The sequence below is a fragment of the Astatotilapia calliptera genome, chromosome 22 (assembly GCF_900246225.1).
Source record: "Astatotilapia calliptera chromosome 22, fAstCal1.2, whole genome shotgun sequence".
Taxonomy (NCBI): domain Eukaryota; kingdom Metazoa; phylum Chordata; class Actinopteri; order Cichliformes; family Cichlidae; genus Astatotilapia; species Astatotilapia calliptera.
Genome location: NC_039322.1, coordinates 6,457,862 through 6,473,803, shown reverse-complemented (window position 1 = coordinate 6,473,803; position 15,942 = coordinate 6,457,862). Strand labels below are relative to the sequence as shown.

Here is a 15,942-nt window from a genome sequence, read left to right as displayed (position 1 = left end):
AGAAGCTCATCTTCTAATAAAAAAATTTCCTCTCGCAATAGACTGAATAAAAACACATTCTCACACTAAACAAAACGTCCCTGCACCTCTTAAGCTCATATTTCATCTCTTTGTCTCCAGCTGATGACATCAAGCCATGCCCCCGCTGTGGCGCCTACATCATCAAGATGAACGACGGGAGCTGCAATCACATGACCTGTGCCGTCTGCGGCTGCGAGTTCTGCTGGCTCTGCATGAAGGAGATCTCCGATCTGCACTACCTCAGGTACTCACACGTCCTGTTCGACTTTACACACCTGCGTCTGATCCTTCAAATGTAGATACCTAACTCTGTGCATTCTCTTCCCTCTTTCCCTCCATCAGTCCATCTGGCTGCACCTTCTGGGGCAAGAAGCCGTGGAGCAGGAAGAAGAAGATTTTGTGGCAGTTGGGAACTCTGATCGGCGCTCCGGTTGGCATCACTCTCATCGCAGGCATCGCTGTTCCCGCCATGGTCATCGGCATCCCAGTTTACGTCGGCCGTAAGGTGAGAAACCTGCAGAAATATGAATGAGGTCACTTTTCTTTAGATTTTTACTTTTTTGTGCTCGTTCAGCTTCACTGTGAAGAAGGTTTTTACACAGTGCATTTAAGCTGAATTAATATATATATTTATATCAGCAGTGGCTGTCTTACAGAACCTGATTTTCAAGTATCAATGATTTTAAATAAACATTAAATGTCCCAGAATCCAGAATAAAAAGGCAACATGAAGAACATAGTGAGTCATTTCAAGGGCTGATGACAGCTGGGACAGATGAGTTTCTAAGTCTGTTTGTTTTGCACGTTGGCAGCCAGACAGACGCAACTTGAACTCCTCAGACAGGGAGAGGCTAGGATCAGCCAGGACTAAGTGCTAACCTTACACAGCCCAGGAGGGTTCAGGCACGTGTGGCTGGCATTTTTCACTGTTCAGACACATGGTTAATTAGTTATCTGAGAAAATAATTACAGAGTATTTAACGTGTATTCTAATTTTAGATACTTTTTTAAAAGTTACAAAATAAAATTAATTTCCTGTTTATGTCTCACTCAGTTTTGAAGTATTTCATAGACGAGTCGATAAAAGGAAATAGAAGCTCTCTAAATGGAAACTTCAACATGTTGTGAAACTGTTTATAATCTAAAGCTGCACTTTGTCTACAACGTGGATTTTTAAGTGTCTTTCACGCCAAGCGGCACCTTTTTTTTTTTTTTTTAATCTGTAAGGTCTCGCCACTTGACGTTTATCAACCATCCGCACAGCTAAAGAAACCAGAAGCACAAACCACACAGATGTGGCGACACACTTAAACAGTTAGCAGCACTTCTGCAGTCACTCTTTCACAATCCTGCTTCAGTGACGATCTGGAATGTACAGCGTTGCAGAACCAAAATCTTTTCTAAGTTTCAGCGCGGCGTCAGAAGTTTTCTAGAAATGACGAAAAGCACTTTCAGATCCCATCAGAATCACCAGATACTTTCCATTCACACTGACCTCCACACAGACCTCAGTCCTGCCCCCGTCTGATAGATGTAGTTAAACTTAGGCTGCTGTGTGAAAGCGTCATACGATGTAAAACAGAAACACTGTGAATTTCATTTCCTTCTGCTTCCTATTTAGTTCAAAGCTTTCCCTCTTATGTAGAAAAACTCTGTTTCTTTTGTTTTTTCTTTCTATTCTAAGTAAAAAGCTCATTCATTCTATATATAAAAAAAAAAGAAAACAGCTTTTTTAAAGCCTCTAAAGTCTCCTTTTGTTCCTGTAAATCACAGCTGTGTCATGTTTTTTCACAGATGGCTATACTTTTCTATTGTCAGAGGAAAAAATTGTATTTAGTAAGAGACAACAGCCCCTCATTTAGAGTGAAGTAAACTGACAGTGGGCGTTTGTCAGGAGATTTGTGGTGCATTAACATACTACAGCGCTCTCTTGTGGATAACAATGAAACTGCAAACTTATGAAAGCCTGTTTGAGAGCTACGCAGCGGCTCACCCACTCTGTTTCTTTCCCTCGTGTTGAAATTTCTCCAGGCGTGCCATCTCAGGTAGTTAATAACCTTCCAGGAAGTCTTTGTTCCTCTACGACAAGTCGCGACACAGATTCAGTTCTTGAGAAGGAAACTTTGAAGTTTCAGAGTAATATATTACCTCTGTGGTAATTTGGGGCAAATCCCTGCAGGGAAAACTTGCTTTAATGTCACTCAATGAGGCCTAGCGAAATGGGCTCATAGTTGTTTTTCTGTGTTTGTGTTAGCAAGCAGCTGCAGATTGAAGTGTTTGTCCCACAAGAAGAGCATGGCAGCAACACAAGAATTACACGTCTGATATTTCATATACTTTGAATTTGCCTAAAATACAAAAGAGCCATGTCCTCGGTTACACCACCGACACTGAAAAAGCACGTAGATGTAGAAACATAAATCTGGGGGATTCTCGGGAAATTTGACTCGTAGCCGAGTTCCTGTGTGAGTTAGGAGGAACTAAAGATATCAAGTGAAAGGCAAAGATCGGCTTTTTTCAACATAATTTTGAAATAAGAGCTGCTTGTTTTGTATCCCAGTCAAGCAATGGCAACATAGACAATAAAGCTCTTCTATGAGCTAAAAATCAATTACAAATCTATTGAAACATAAAGAAAATAAGTAGGAAACAACAGAAACAGTGATAAATGAGCAGCACACATCCCAAAACATATTCACTGTTATTATAGTTGATCATAAAACCTGTAAATATGAAGTGCCTTGAGGCGACTTATGTTGTGATTTGGTGCTATATAAGAAAAAAATTGAATTGAATTGAAATTTAATTAAATAATCACAGTGAATTCGATAATTTCTGTGTTTACGTTCTTGTCATTTCGATTCACCAAAACGCCAGATATCCATTAACCACCACCTCCTCCTTTGTCATGAAGCGTTTGTGTTAAACAGCGTGCGTCCCTCTCCTCTCCCACAGATCCACGCCCACTACGAGCTGAAGAAGACGTCTCGTCACCGAAGGAATCTGGCCATCACGGGGGGCGTGGCCCTGTCAATCATCACCGCTCCTGTCATCGCAGCCGTCAGCGTGGGTAAGAAACCCGACGGGGCCGTCAGATATTATGTGTCACGATCGTTTGAAGATGATGGCCAAGAAAAAAAAAAAGGAAAGAGGACAGTTTGTCTAGACACATCACTGGTGATAGCCTCAAACAAGGAAAGAGCTTTGATGCGAAATGAAAAGTACTGCATGTTTCTGGATAATGAAAGGTGTTATTTCACCTTCTCTTTTTCTTTCTTTATTCTTGCATAAGTCATAATTCAAGCAACAAAACCACAACAAGCAAGAGCTGTTTTGAAGAAACCAGCATAATCTGTGTCTTGCTGCAGTTTATACAGTTGATTCTTTGTGCCTCATCATATGTGAAAGCAAAATAACAGCCAAGAAAAAGACACAATAAATCACATTTTTTTTGTTTTTTATTTCTGTGAAATTTTATACGTCGAGTGATATTAAAATTAGACAAACGGGTGTTAGACGTGTGTTTGCTTGGCTTTGCCCCTCTCACAGGCATCGGTGTGCCCATCATGTTGGCCTACGTGTACGGAGTCGTGCCCATCTCTCTGTGCAGAGGAGGTGGTTGTGGTGTGAGCAGAGGAAAAGGGCGTGGTGTGCGGATCGACTTTGATGAGGACGATGGGCCAATCACAGGTGGGTACGCTGAGCTGGTAACATTTTCAGCAAAGTGGATGTAGCTGCTGGCGTCTTTAAACTAAAGCTAATGTTTCCTGTACAATCACGCAGTGGCGGACGCCTGGCGAGCCCTCAAGTCTCCGAGCCTCGGTGAGAGCAGTCTGGAAGGGGCGGTCAGTGGTCTTAGCACCACCTCTCCCAGCGAGGGGCTCTCCGTAGCCCCAGGGACTCTGGGCGACACGCCACACTTTAACACCCTGGCCAGTGGCGCTCTGGGGACTCGCACAAGCAAGTACAGCAGGTGAGGATAAGGGATGAAGTAACTAAAGCTCAAGAGTTCAAGAGTACAAGGCTTGTTTTGGTACCAATGGATGTAATTTTTTATATTTATGCTGAGCAAATGCTGGTTGATGTTTAATGCTAATGTGGGCATTTTAATGCTTCAGGCTGGAGGTTCAAGCAGGGGAACTTGCCAAAGAATCAGCCCAGAGAGAGACGGGCAGCCTGGGAGCCGGGAGCGACTGTGCCAGCACCCGAGGAATGGCCGGATCCATCATCTCCTCCTACACTCTACCTGACAGGTAGGAGAGGAAACTTCTCTTCTCTCTCCTTCTGCTGCTCCAGCAGATGTGGGATTTGATGTGGTTGAGATAACAGCATTAAAACTAATCTGTGGACTTGGCAGTTTTACACCATGATATCATGCTGCCGTCTTCTAAAGCTGTGTCGATCTTTCTCTAGATTATATAGAGCTTTACTTTAACAGGCACTAACATGAAATGAATCATGACATCTTATCGCTTCAGAAAGGTCTGCAGCTGCTCTTAAAGAGAGTCAACGGTGTTCCTTTTGTTTCTAATCTTTCTCTTTAACAACCCATGCATGCAGGTTCTGTGAAATTGAGCTTTGCATTTATGTGCGGGCGTTTTTGTGTAGCTGGTGATGTAACCTGATGGATTTTGCCTCTAAAACATGGAAAATTACAGCAAGTTATTTGCAAAATTGTCTTTCATCTTAAGGCAGAAAAGAATAAAACTTTTTTTAACCTCATTGTTATTGAGCAACACTTTTCTTTCCTAGTGCATACCCTACTTTATCATCTGTTTCAATCATATTTTGATTTAATTTACCAGGTGAGATGTATTCATAAATTTTTTTTTACCAAGCTCATAAATCAACTGATAGGCGCAGCTAATTTCTCACATTTTTAAGAAACTGATTAGATGCCCCCTGCTGGCTGTTTAAAGAACTTCAGGTTCACCATACATCCATAAAGGGGCTTCATTTTTGAGAGGCTACTTCCATCTTATTTACAATCTACAGGTGAACCCTACCACTAGCTTCCTATTTGAGCTGAATCTGTGCAGTAGATGTTGTCTTATCTGATATTTCTTCTTTCACACCAACTGACGTGTTTTAAATCATGTGACTCTGCAGGGAGTGCACCAACCTGGAGATCCAGGTGGACATTGAGACCAAACCCAGCCATCTCTGCCTGACCAGCGAAGAGGACTTAACCCCGCATCCGGGCTGTGCTGCCATGGCGACCGCCTCAGGAGGGGAGGAGCCTCAGGACTGCAGCTCCAGAAGGGGCGGGGCGTTGTCTGGCTCGGCACTGGGGCTGTCACCGGGAACGTCAATCAGGGAGGGGCTCAGAGACGTCACCCTGGCTCAGCCGGAGAGCATCCGCAGCGACCTGGAGATGTCAGACACTCAGTCAGACGACATCGCAGAGCTGACGTCGGACGACTGTGACTCTCCTCACCCGAAAAGCTGTCACCCGGCGGCCGGCCAGCAGCCCCAGCCCCCTTCGTGCCGAGCTGTGAACCCCTCCGCCGAAGGCCTTCACTGTCCTGCAGACAGCAACGTCATCCTCTACGTCTGAGAGAAAAGCAGCTCTCAGGATTGCACAGAAACAACCCCGAACATTTACATTTAAACTTGTAACAGCTTTTTTTTTCCTCGTGTCATCTCTCGTTTGCTGCTTTTGTGACTCACAGACACCGTCTTAAACACAGACAGCATCTGTTTACGTTGGTCTGTCTTCTCTTTCTACCTGCCAATCTACTCTCTGAGCAAATTGTCAGGGTTCTACCTCTGAGATTTATAAGATGATGATTTATGTTTACTCCTTGGTGCAAAATGCCTTGGCTACTTAAGCAAAAAAAAGAAAAAAAAAAAAGAGAGAGAGCAAGAAAAAAAAAACACAAGAGGTACAAATTTTCCACGAGAACTGAAATTATGAAATACGGTGAAACGTCACCAAGCACAGCAGAGAGATGGTGATTGCTGGGAAAGCAGAGGATGCTTGCCGAGGATGCTTGCCGAGGATGAGGAGGGTGTTTTTAAAAACGTGTGAATGAATGTGGACTTTGTACTCAGTTATTGTGGCTTTATTTTGACATTTTTCCTCTATTTATATTCGGACGACCTTGAAATTGTATTATTTGCAGTGTGCATGAGTCTGCATGAGCCATTCCTTGTGTGGACGGTCGTAAAAGGGCAGCAAGTTTCTGTAACACTTGTGAAAGTTAAAGTTTACTTTGGAGGATGAAGCTGCACTTGAATCTCGCTTTCACTGCACAGAGGAGGAGGAGGAGGGGAATGGACATAGAGATTTTTAAAAAAGGGTCACTGTTACAGAAGTAAACGACAGAGTTCTGACAATGACATGACAGATCCTGGAAGGACTGTGAAAAGCACGGGCAGAAAAAAAGACAACCCAGAGTGAAGGTTTGTCTGCTTTCCACACATCAGCACTAAAGCATTGAGCATTTCATGAATAAAGCTCTGTGAAGCTTTTTTTTTTTTATGTATCGGAAAAATGGAAAAACCAAAAAGTCCTGCTGGTTTCATTTTTTTTCAGTTACATTTATTTATAAGCTACATTAATGCAGAAAGCGATACAGTTGCCTCCAGGCTGCCTATTCAAAGATAAGTTGTCTCTAAGGTTACACATGCTAATGCAGCGACGCAAATCCAGCTAACAGTCTGCTAGCAGCTAGCTAACAGCAGAACGCTACAGTGTCAAAGCTAGCACAAAATAATATGAACTTTTTTTTACCTAAAAATGATTAAATAACTTTATTAATCGGTAAGACTTCACCTTCACTTCAGACACTTGAAAAGGCGTTCTCCTGTCGTTGTCAGAACTCTGTCGGGTCTGAGGTATGTCACATGACCAAGTTAGTGTTTTACAATTGGCTGTCTGCCTGCCTTATCGACACTCGCTGACCAACACAACAGCACACACCCGTTTGGGAGGTTTTGGTTTCTGACGTGTTAACTGGCTGTCTGGCCCACTTGAACGTTGTGTGTTGTGCGTCTGTGTGAATGAACTCCCGATGAATGTATATGTGTGTCCCACTTTTATTTTATTTTATTTCTTTGAACGAGCACTTGTGCACTTTATCTGAATTATTGTATTTATCTTCTTTTTTGCTATTCATGATCTGTTGCGATAAAGTGAGTTTACTTCAGTCTGTGGTACAACCAAAATAAATCACCTACCAGAGGGCCTTTTATGTTGGATGTAACTAAAGAAGAGTTTGGCTCCAAAACATAAAAAAATCTATTCATTGTCTTATTTGTCATTCAGTATTTTTAACTTCAATGACATTTAAGGTGTTTTTAATCAATTTTGTGATGAAAATACTGTAGTTTTTTAGTTTCTTTTTTTTTAATATTCTGTAATTTATGTTGTTCTAATCATTCATACAAGTCATTGTGACTTTTGGAGCCAAACACTTTAAATACTGATGCCGATAAGCTTTTCTTAATCATAGCTTGACTTGTTTCTTAGCTTTGTATCACCTCTGTGCTTCTGTTTTCTTAAAAAAGAAAAAAAAGAAAAAAAAAAGGTTTCCCCACCAGGTTTTTCCTTGAACCTGTGAGGAATCAACCCGGGAGCCTTTTCATCTCAGAGTAGCTTTATGGATTTAGCTGCTTATGTGATTTGGCAGTGCTTTGTTTGGTCTACACTTATCACTAGTTTCTGCCTGCCTGCCTGTAAGAAACCACATGAATGTACCACGGATGGAAACCCCAACTTCCTGAAAGAGTCTGAATGAGTGTTAAAGGATGGATATAGGTGGTCCTGATCTTATTTGAAAAGGTTAGCATTTATAGATAGCAATATTTAAGTGTTATTATACTGTTTGTGTATTTCCTGTCACTGTTAAAAGCCCCGAAATTGTGTGGGGATCGACACGCAGGACTGTGAAAGACAACTTGTGGACCTTTGGGGACAAAATAAATAAACACAAACTGATGTTGCACCAATGCAGCGACTTGTTGTTGATCTGTTATGAATTAGAATCAATTAGAGCAAATTAACTTATTTTAAAAATGTGTCAGACGTGAAATCACTAAAGACGTTTTGTGGCAAGATTTACATATCAGACATAGTAAAATATAATCTGATCCTCAGCAGGTCTTAAAATCAATAAATACAACTTCAAACAAGCACCACATGACATAATATACCCTGTCATTATTTACTTTATACATTAATAAGCTCATGTTTGCTACTACCATGGGACTAAGATAAGCACCCAGGTGCTGCTATTCAAATGCACTTGACTCTCTAATTTTGTCTCTGATATACTTGTATCTAATCCTGTCCATTCTGATCAAGCCAACTATAATTTCACCATCTTCAGCTCTGGCTCGAGCTCCCCATCCTGCCTTTATATTGTCCAAATCGTACATCGAGGATGTCAAATATAAGGCCCGGGGGCCAGACTCGGCCCGGCAAAGACTCCAATCTGACCCACTGGACGGCTTTGAAAAATGTAAAGGAGGGCATAGATTTCAGCCTTTATTTGAAGTTTTACAGCTTTTCCTGTTTATAAGGAGACGTAACCCACGGCCATTCCTACTACACTAAAGTAATTAAGTAACAGATCATTATCGGCTATAAAAAGTTCTGTTTTTCCACAATGAGTCCAAAGTTTCAAAAACAAGGAAATCTTCTGTGAATTACCAGAAACTATAATTATAATTAAAGTGCAATCTGGGCAATGAGCCCCCATAACTATTTCTGTCATTTTATGCATTTATTTCTTACAATTTAAGCCTTAAGAGCTGTGCTGACACATTTCTTTCATTTACCACATTTCTTTATTATGTAGAAAAACTAAAAAATACTGTTATCCAGCATCTACTCATTCTCCCTGCATCTCCTGTTATATCTGTCTTCCTCTCATTCACAGACACGTATGCTGTCTTGCTTCTAATGGCTTTCACTCTTCTTCTTCTCTCCAGAGCATGCCTCCACCTCTCCAGGCTTTCTTCTACCTGCTCCCTACTCTCAGTCCACGGAGCCTCCTGCCTGATCTCATCTGTCAGCCTGTCCCTCACCACTGCAAACCAAAATCTCACCCCCACCTTGAACTCATCTGTTACTCTTACCGCTTATCTGACCACTGTCTCACTGTCCTCATTCACATCCTGCACCAGCCTCGCATACTTCTCTGCCACTCCTTACTTCCTCATGCAGCTTCATTCTCTCTTGTAACCCTATCATATGCTTTATCTACACAGCAAAAACTGGAGTGTTAAAATTTCAGGGTTAAAGATGTTAGAGTTGATTTCCACTCTCAAAGTGTCATATTAACACATTCTGATTCAAATAGTATTCAGTGTTGGAGTTATTAAACAGTGTTATTCAAGTCCAAGCAAATGAACTCTGAAGAGAGTTATTTAACTTGGTAGGCCCCTGGGCTTCTGCCCAGGTAAACCCGTGGATCAATTAATAGTTTGCTCTGCCGGGCCGATTTTCCATGTGCTTCTGCTGGTTACACCGTGGTGGATGCCTGCCGTGCTGCTTGGAGTATTTTACACAAACGGTAAGTTATTCAAACTTATATAAAATTCACAGTATTCTATCGGCGCAGTGAGGTTTTCTTGATGTTTCTTGGTGTTCGGTTGCTGAAAACGAGCTTTAATAGAGGAGGAGATGTGTCGAAAATTCTATTTAGCCTCCAATGCTAATGTTGCAGTCTTTTTACTCGTAAGTGACGGTAGACACTGCACGTGGAAGCGCCGCGCCAAGTTCAGCTTTTCCCCTGTTCACACAGACACGTCTTTCTCCACGCCAGTTCATGAGCGTTTTTGCTTCTCTGTTTATTCAGAGTAATTTTTTCACAATTGATAAGTAAATAACATCCCAAAATAATTGAAGAGAGCTTGTTTTAGTCACTCCTGCTTTTACTTTGACATCGTTCATCGCTGACTTGTCTCTAATCTGTCTCTCTCTCTGTCTCACTCTCTTCTCCCTTTGAGACACCCGCCCCAAACATAGTCAGTTAGGCTGTCCCCTCCTTTGCTATGTGTTCATTTTCATCTCTATTGTCTCTTTTCATACACAAATCTGATCGCATTTGTCAATCGCAGTATTTTATTTTGGAGAATAGCTTTTATCTTCAAAATTGCCTGGATTGTCTTGTGTGTCTTGGTGTAACTTCCTGCGGAACATGCGTGGGCCACGCAAAAAATAGACCAGATACCGAAACAATCGCTTCGTAGCACTCCGTGTCTGGTGTAAACTACACCATAGATTAACGTGTATTTTGTATTGTGTTATGTATCAATTGGACTCCTGCATGGACAGACACAGGTTTATTTGATAACATTAAATGTTATTGCAGTGAAATTCAAACGCATGGTCAGTATTAATCACCATGTACGGTATATGTCAGTGTTTTAATCATTTGTGCTTGAATTGCTCTAAATGTCAAATACTATGCCATCTTTGTTATTATTTTATCCCAGTAAAATGCTGGTTCAGGTTCGATACTGCCAACAGCAGAAGTATGTGAAGTTGGAAGAGGTTGATGGGCGTTTTGAGTTTATGCAGTTTCATGAAAAAGGTTTGTTTATATCTTACCTAATTTTAGTTGGGGGGACAGAATTTTTTGTAGGGCGTTTCGCCAAGTCTCTTGAATCATACAGTGGTGTATCACTTTAGTGAATGTGAGGCAAGAACAGTTTACTTAAAAGGTGCACTCAGATATATCTTATCTTTTCCAGTCATCGAGAGATTTTGCCTGCCACCTGATGCAAAAGTAGTGTACAAAGATGCAACAGGGACAGAAGTTGATGAAGTGATTTTCAGTGATCTTATCAGCCAAGGCACTGTGGTCCTAACAGTTTTCTCAAGTGATGGTGAGAAATTTAAAGGGGCAAGCTCAACACCAGACATGGGGAAGGGCTGTGTGGCTGCTGGTTGTTCCAAATAATCAGGAGCACACAATTTGACCAATCAGCTGTTTGAACATTGAGATCAGTTAATTTAAATGAGTCAGGTCTGCAGTGTGATGTTGCCTTGTTAGTTAAAAATCTGCAGCCAGATTTGTTTTTCTACACCTTACAGAATAATGTTGTTTTTTCCTTTTAGAATTTTCTGATTACTCCTTGTCTTCTGCATCTGATTGTTCTGACTCAAGCTTCAGCTCAAATGCAAGTACATCAACTATACTTCTAGATGAGGGTCCCAGGAAGAAAACAAGAGTTGAGGGTACTGTTGATGCAGCATCTGCTAAAAAGGTTGTGACAAAACTCAGTTCTCATAGTATTTTTTCTACTTCATTATTCTTAATATGTAGAAAAGCTATTCCTCACTTTTTGCATCTTTTTTTTTCTCAAGTTAATTGAAGGTGTACTTGGAACCAATTCAGGTGGTGAAGAGGTTCTCCAGGAATATCACACAACACAAACTCTGACAGATGCTACCAGAAGAAAAATGGTCAATATAATAGTGGCTCACATGATTGATTGCCATGGGTATGTGTGTTCTATTTGTGCATTTTATTTTTTTTTAAATACAAGTTACTATTTTGCCATTACTTAAGCATGTTAATTTAAAATCGTTTTTCAGGCACCTCCCCACCAAAGCTGTTAGAGAACAGTACGCGCTAGGGGTAGTGACATTGTTCCCATCCCTGAAAGACCCATACTCCAAGAAAGGCTATGTATAGTCACTACTATTGCACTTTGTTTACATAATTTTCATGCTGTGCATCATTGGGATTTGTGTGCGTTCACATTTAAGTTCTAAAAATTTTCAGATTGACAACACATTATTTTTGAATGTATTTACATTTTAGGAACACTTCTATGATGCTGCAAGCAGCACTGGATACATTTCTTGGCGTTTGAAAACGATACAGAGAAAGACTAGAAGAGGATCTGCACCACCAAGTAGCTCCACTGGCTTTACTCAAGGAGGTAAGAAATTAAGTGTCCACAAACTAGATAATGTGCTCATTTACATTAGATACTATTTTGTTTTCATTTACCTATCTGATCAGCACCTATGCTTTTATGTTTGTGTGTTTTTCTTCAGGGGGCCCAAATTACCAAAGGCCCATTAATGTCGACATGCAGCTTGATGGAGATGCTTGCCAGGAGGCCATCTCTTTGCTGAAACATACATCCGACACTTCCTTGATTTTCCAGAAGATGAGAGAGACCTTTCAGCATCGTCAGAAGGTCATCAATGATCCTGACAAAAGTCTTGATATCCTGTCTATCTTCCCAAGATTCTTGGATACAAGAGGATTGGTGAGAATATTCAGTGGAATTTCTAATATCACTTTAAATTTCAAGATGAATGTGGCAGTAGTAGATTTTCTTTCTTAAAGGTGAATCAAGACTTCACTCTCCTGTTTGATGATGAGATATCTACCAGGCTGCTTCAGAAATGGGATCCAATCTTTAGGTATCAAATCATCAAAGAGGCCAAGCAGCTCACCTCAACAGTAGAGTTGCGTCAATTGGTGCAGTCAGCAGAGAGTCCACCAGGAAGTGATCTTGATGAGGCAGCAAGTGAGTTTGTTAAATATGATTTGCTATAAGCAGTTAAAGTTCAATAGCATCAGGATTCTATTAATAAATACCAATTCATTCACCTGTTAGCTTTGCTTCATCAGTTTTCTTTAGCTGTTAGTTTAATGTTTATGACAGCACATTTCAACTTTCTTAGGAAGTGTTTCTAGTTCTCCTTAAAAATTGCATTTGAAAGATTTGCTGTCAATTGATTCTTGTGACTCTTTGGCCGCAGCCTTTGACCAAGACATGGCCTCCCTGTTGTTACTGTTACATCTACTTCCGCCACCCCCAGGAGGACCAAAGTATCAAAAAATCAGCGCCTCTGATGCTGTTGAGAGACTTGTAGTCTTTCATAAGGTAATTTAATATTTATAGTTTTTGTCATAAGTTGTCATGTCACTGGTTAAGAGGTGAATGAAACAAATTACAGTTGAGCTTACAAAGGAGGTTTACATACTCATTTCTGTGATGCTATTATCTCTGACTTGCTCCTGTGTCTAATGCTCAGTATCTTTGTCTCAACTCCAGTCTTGCTGCAGTTTGGAAGAGCATCTCCAGAATCAGCAGAGTCAGCAGCCATACCTCCTGGCTGTTGGGCGCCAGAAGAGGAAGGTCGACAGCTTCTATGTTGCCATAGACAAGCGTCTCATCCCCTGCCAGGCCAGCCGCTCCCTTGGGGCATTTGATGAGCTTTTTAAAGCTCATTTTGTGTTCAATGTGTCTTATGATGCTGCACTTGTGAATTTCTACACATTTCTGCAGACAACAGTATACAATATTGATATGGGGAAAATGAAGGAGTCCCCAAGAGTGCGTGACTTGAGAGCCAAAATCCTTAACCAGGAAATTCTTCTCACAACCTAAGTAAAAATCATTAAAATGCTGACATGTTTTTTGTGTAAGAGAGCTTATCTCAGCAGTCAGCAGCTGATTTCACATTTAAGAGGTGAACATGGTTATTATCCTGGACCTAAGTTTAAGTTGTGTTGTTGGCAGCCAGGCTGCAGGCTTCAGTTCCAAACTTATGCAGGCTTTAGGAAGCACCTCAGTTTTCACAGCAATGTTGACCACAATGATCGAACTTCAGCCATTGCTTCTTTTTCTAATGACACAGTTTCACCTGCTTTGGAGGACCAGTTTAATTCCTCTTATCTTCCTCACAGTTCTCCCAGTGTTCTTCCAGAGTCTAGTTCTTCCAGTGTTCCAGTGAGCATTGATTCAGTACTTACAAGGGATTCATCCAAAGAAATCTGTGCATCCATTGTGGCCAAACTGCAGGGTAGTGGCCTTTCTAACAGTTTAGTATCCTCACTTGTAGGCGATTTGGAGGAATTAACAAGTGAGCTTCGCTCAGAAGCAAAGCAGGCCATTCTTTCTGCGTTACCCACAAAGGACTCCAGCATATCTTTAATAAATGAATGTTTTGAAAATTTTGAAAACCCTTTCACCAATCTGAACACAGAATGGAAACGAAATAAATACTTCAATCTAAAATGGGGAGTTGTAGAACCTAGAGAAATAACACTTGGAGTGAGGTATGACATCAGGCGAAATCAGAAGTTTGGTACTTATGATCAAGTACCTGTGAAGGATACTTTTATATATGTACCTATTTTGGAGTCTTTGAAGTTCATGTTTAGAAATCCAGAGATTTGTGTTTTCCTGCAGAGAGAGTGTAGCTCAGAGCCTGATGCTTATCATGACTTTTGTGATGGAAGTTACTTTAAAACTCACCCTTTGTTTTCAGCCAAAAGGCATGCATTACAAATTCAGCTATACTATGATGACTTTGAAACAGCCAATCCTCTTGGCTCTAAACGCGGAATTCACAAAATTGGCTGTATTTATTTTGTTATAAGAAACTTGCCCCCAAAATTTAATTCCATTTTGATGAACATTCATTTAGTGTCACTTTTCCACACACCAGATCTGCAAAAGTATGGTTTTGATGTTATACTGGAACCACTGATAAATGATGTCAAAAAACTGGAAAGCCAAGGGCTAAGTCTTCCATTTTCTGATGAGCAGGTATATGGCACAATATCACAGATCACTGGAGATAACCTAGGGATGCACTCAATTCTTGGTTTTAATGAGTCGTTCAGTAGCCGTCATTTCTGTCGCCTTTGTTTGATTGAGAAGAATGATTGTCAAATGGTGTACAGTGAGGATGATCCTAAAATTATTCTTCGTGGGAAAGATTTGTTTGACATACATTGCCAGTCTCTTCGGGAAGATCCTAAATTGAAGTCACTGTATGGGTTGAAAAGAAATTCTGCACTCAATTCATTGCAGTATTACCATATTTGCAATAACTACTCATTTGATATAATGCATGACCTTCTTGAAGGTGTGGCTCAGTATGAGGTCAAATTGCTTTTTGAGTATCTTACGCAACACTTCATATCAGAACAGAACTTGCTTTCTAGGATTTATGGTTTTGACTATGGATTTTTAGAAAGAAAAAACCGGCCCACTAAAATCATATTGGACAGTGCTGGCAATAGCATTGGTTTGAACTCTATCCAGACATTCTGTCTTGTGAAAAACATCCCACTTTTGTTTGGTGACATTATTCCTGCAGGGAACAGACACTGGAATTTGTTATTGTTGTTACTTCAAATAATGAACATTGTTTTTTCACCTTGTCTCACTCTGGGAATGACTATATATTTGAAGAATTTGATTATTGACCACCACAAACTATTTAAGCACACGTATCCACACAGAAACTTGATTCCTAAGCATCATTTTATGATTCATTACCCATCCTGTATTCGAAAAATTGGCCCTTTACTGTATATGTGGAGTATGAGGTTTGAAGCTAAGCACAAGTTGTTCAAAGATTATTTCAAAAATTTCAAAAACCTCACCAAATCGCTTGCTAAACGGCATCAGATGGCCATTGCTTATCACTGGGAAACCTTTTCTCTTAAACAGAAGGAGTTTGGGCCAATTAAATCATTTTCTTTAAGAGGTGAAAGTGTGGTCAATAGTGAAATGCTATTATCAAAAGATGTTTTCTCAACAAGTTGGGTTAAAATTGATGGTGTAGAGTACAAAGCTGGACTCGTTGTTTGCAGTACAATGGAGGAAGACATGCCAGTCTTTTGTCAAATAATTGATACACTTATGGTTGAAAATGACATTTTTTTGTTGACACACAAACTCTTTACTGAAAACTTTGATGAACATCACCATGCATTCAAAGTAGTACAAACTGAAGAACGGTGTGTCATAAAAATAACTGAACTCAAATGTCACAGACCATTTGATATTCAAAACTCATACAGTGCTGCAGATGAAAGTTTGTACATTATATCTTCATTTATTATGTTTTGATTCACTTTCTGGGAAAAAGAAGCATGATAATAAATGTTTTTGGACAATGTACAGTTTTCTTGAAATTATTCTCAT

At 40.4% G+C, this 15,942-nt stretch overlaps 2 protein-coding genes across 5 annotated transcripts in view; both read left to right on the top strand.

Moving 5' to 3' along the window:
* Positions 1-7,974, top strand: part of rnf19b (ring finger protein 19B) — a 44,295-nt gene extending 36,321 nt beyond the window's left edge. Inside the window, exons 4-10 of the mRNA XM_026155692.1 lie at positions 121-265; positions 364-526; positions 2,977-3,091; positions 3,571-3,711; positions 3,805-3,994; positions 4,140-4,274; positions 5,131-7,974. Of these exons, the coding sequence (XP_026011477.1) occupies positions 121-265; positions 364-526; positions 2,977-3,091; positions 3,571-3,711; positions 3,805-3,994; positions 4,140-4,274; positions 5,131-5,578 (1,337 nt within the window). The 3' untranslated portion in view covers positions 5,579-7,974. The remainder of the gene's footprint in view (positions 1-120; positions 266-363; positions 527-2,976; positions 3,092-3,570; positions 3,712-3,804; positions 3,995-4,139; positions 4,275-5,130) is intronic.
* A 1,261-nt stretch (positions 7,975-9,235) lies between these two features.
* Positions 9,236-15,916, top strand: LOC113015024 (uncharacterized). Of its 4 annotated transcripts, XM_026156918.1 has the most exons (11): positions 9,236-9,542; positions 10,468-10,565; positions 10,726-10,860; positions 11,093-11,241; positions 11,342-11,478; positions 11,573-11,666; positions 11,802-11,922; positions 12,041-12,258; positions 12,339-12,522; positions 12,758-12,882; positions 13,054-15,916. In XM_026156918.1, the coding sequence occupies exons 2-11, from the start codon at positions 10,472-10,474 to the stop codon at positions 13,387-13,389; spliced, it is 1,593 nt and encodes a 530-aa protein (XP_026012703.1). In that variant the 5' UTR covers positions 9,236-9,542; positions 10,468-10,471; the 3' UTR covers positions 13,390-15,916. The 4 variants fall into 4 exon arrangements, with proteins under 4 accessions (XP_026012703.1, XP_026012705.1, XP_026012702.1 ...); XM_026156917.1 differs by lacking the exon at positions 9,236-9,542 and having other exon boundaries at positions 9,553-10,565; XM_026156920.1 differs by lacking the exons at positions 10,468-10,565; positions 10,726-10,860.
* Positions 15,917-15,942: the final 26 nt, after the last annotated feature.

Bases quoted from the DNA above. Each gene is read 5' to 3' on its own strand.
- LOC113015024 (XM_026156917.1), top strand. From the start codon at position 10,427: ATGTCAAATACTATGCCATCTTTGTTATTATTTTATCCCAGTAAAATG. The intron at 11,242-11,341 runs GTTGTGACAAAA...TTTTTTCTCAAG, and splicing joins ATGCAGCATCTGCTAAAAAG to TTAATTGAAGGTGTACTTGG. The intron at 12,883-13,053 runs GTAATTTAATAT...TCTCAACTCCAG, and splicing joins GACTTGTAGTCTTTCATAAG to TCTTGCTGCAGTTTGGAAGA.